This window comes from Austrofundulus limnaeus, unplaced genomic scaffold (genome assembly GCF_001266775.1).
Source record: "Austrofundulus limnaeus strain Quisiro unplaced genomic scaffold, Austrofundulus_limnaeus-1.0 Scaffold86, whole genome shotgun sequence".
Taxonomy (NCBI): domain Eukaryota; kingdom Metazoa; phylum Chordata; class Actinopteri; order Cyprinodontiformes; family Rivulidae; genus Austrofundulus; species Austrofundulus limnaeus.
Window position 1 is genome coordinate 1,439,885 of NW_013952488.1, and position 2,033 is coordinate 1,441,917.

Below are 2,033 nucleotides of genomic sequence, written 5' to 3' on the forward strand. Positions count from 1 at the left end.
ATGGTTTGATTTCTTTGTATGTGTGGATCACTTGGGATGTTACTGACATCTGATGAAAATTTCATGTCATTAGCACCTCTAGTAATATATTTACTGAGAAAAATGTTGACGTGTTTAATACTTATTTTACCCGCTGTATTTATTTAAAACTTGGGCATGCAGCCAAGGCGACAGGCCTTTATTTAAGGAATGCTATTTTCTTAATGAAATTTGGCATTCACAGTCATACCTGCTTGACCCCAGGTCCAGAAGAGAGTTGGCCTTTGACATGCCAGTGGGTGGGGAGAAAGCCATAGGAGAGGAAAAGCCAGAGACAGGAGGRCCTGTGATTATAAATCAGAAAGAGTTTTTTTTTATAATATTTCAAAATTATGTTTAAGTTATCATTTGTAAAACAGTGAGTCAGTTACTGAAGTCAAACAGACACACTGTAGGCACTTCAGGAATGTGCTGTATGCACAACTAATCTCATCAAATTTTAGTCGCAGCGCATTGAGTTCCTGCATCAAAGTGACTGAAATCTGACCCAAAAACTGTTTGATTCCCTCCAAGACTACATTAAAGACGGACACGAAGAATATGAGAACGCCAAACAACAGCAATAGTACTTGAATACACTGACATTTAGGGAGCAACAAAAGGACAAGTGGAAAAGGAGTAARACAACAAAGGACAATGGAAGTTCATGGAATTCTATTTTTAGGGTCTTACTCAGGCCAGGCACTTTCCAAGAAAAAGAAAAAAAACTGAGATGATGTGCAGACAAAATGACTATAAACTGATTTAAGCTATCTARATATGTGCTGATTATTTGAACACATTCAGAACCAACGATTGCAATAATAAAATAAAAAGTGTAAATGCTGGTTAACAACAAATGCTGGCTCCACAGTGAAATTGAGATTTTACACAAATAACTATGAACATGTTACATTGTTATTGTTAGTTAAAGCAACTTTGGCATCTACAGTATATCATTTCATCTCGTTGGTAWAGTCTGCATTAAACTTATTTTCTTCAAATTGAGGTTACTCAAAGAGCTATCTACAACAAATAAGATATTAATAATTTATGAGCTTACCACAACAGAACTCCACTATTAWCTTGAGTGTTTTAAGTCAGTTGTTCTAAAAGTTGTGTTAGGAACCCCACTGTGAGTTATGGAAACACTTACAAAAGGATTGCCAATGGCATATTAGCCTTAAATTTTGGAAAAAGCTAAAAACATTAGAATAAATTCTTAATGGTTGATGAGGCTTTGTTAAATAGCTTATTAGCAATATTTGTATACTTTAACAAGCTATAATTGACTGTTCACTGTTCTAGATGCTAGACTTTGTCCACTCAAACTAGTATACTTTGATGTTTTGTAGTTTTTCTAGGTAGATTCCTATAGAATTACCATCTCACCAGAACTGTTTGCCCATTTACACAGTGCCTTCCTTTCTAAATAACCAACGTAAAATAATAGAATGACAGCCAAAACCAATACAAATCCAACATCTACCATGTGCRTTCCTATCAAGTTTAAATGAGACGGTACCAATTCATTTAACGCTATTTGTCCCGATTCATCCAAGAACAAGTGTAGAACGGTTCTTCTGCTGAACCAACCTGTGTTGTTGGGAACAAGCATCGGGGTCAGGAGGTTGATGGTGCCGTTAGGGAGCCCAGAGTTTCCAAGTGAGGTAATTAAAGGCAGGGTCATTGGCATCAGGGGTTGCACAGTGGGTAAACTGGGGTTAGCTGGGATGGGTGTTAGAATGGGCATGGTGGACATAGTTGACATGGATGACAGACCAATTGATAAGTTTGGCATAGATCCCATTCCTACATGAAGGAAACACACAGGTTAACATGGGGAGATTATGGGAGGTTATGTTTAAATACATGGGTTACTTTAATTTTGTTGGCTTACATTAACTGGAACAGTGTATGGTATAGTGCAGGAGTTCTTAATCTTTTTGACCTCGGGGCCCAATTTGTTGAACATAAAATGACATGAGGCCCAGTCAGACATTACCATTGTTCGT

General features: G+C 37.1%; 1 protein-coding gene across 4 annotated transcripts in view; it reads right to left on the reverse strand.

Annotated features, from left to right (window-relative positions):
* Nucleotides 1-2,033, reverse strand: part of itsn2a (intersectin 2a) — a gene marked incomplete in the record, with an annotated part of 55,536 nt that overhangs the window by 37,998 nt on the left and 15,505 nt on the right. For 3 of the 4 annotated variants that reach the window (XM_014011978.1, XM_014011980.1, XM_014011979.1), the window contains 2 exon segments: nucleotides 230-323; nucleotides 1,615-1,830. In XM_014011978.1, coding sequence (XP_013867432.1) covers nucleotides 230-323; nucleotides 1,615-1,830 — 310 coding nt within the window. 4 annotated transcript variants of the gene reach the window in all.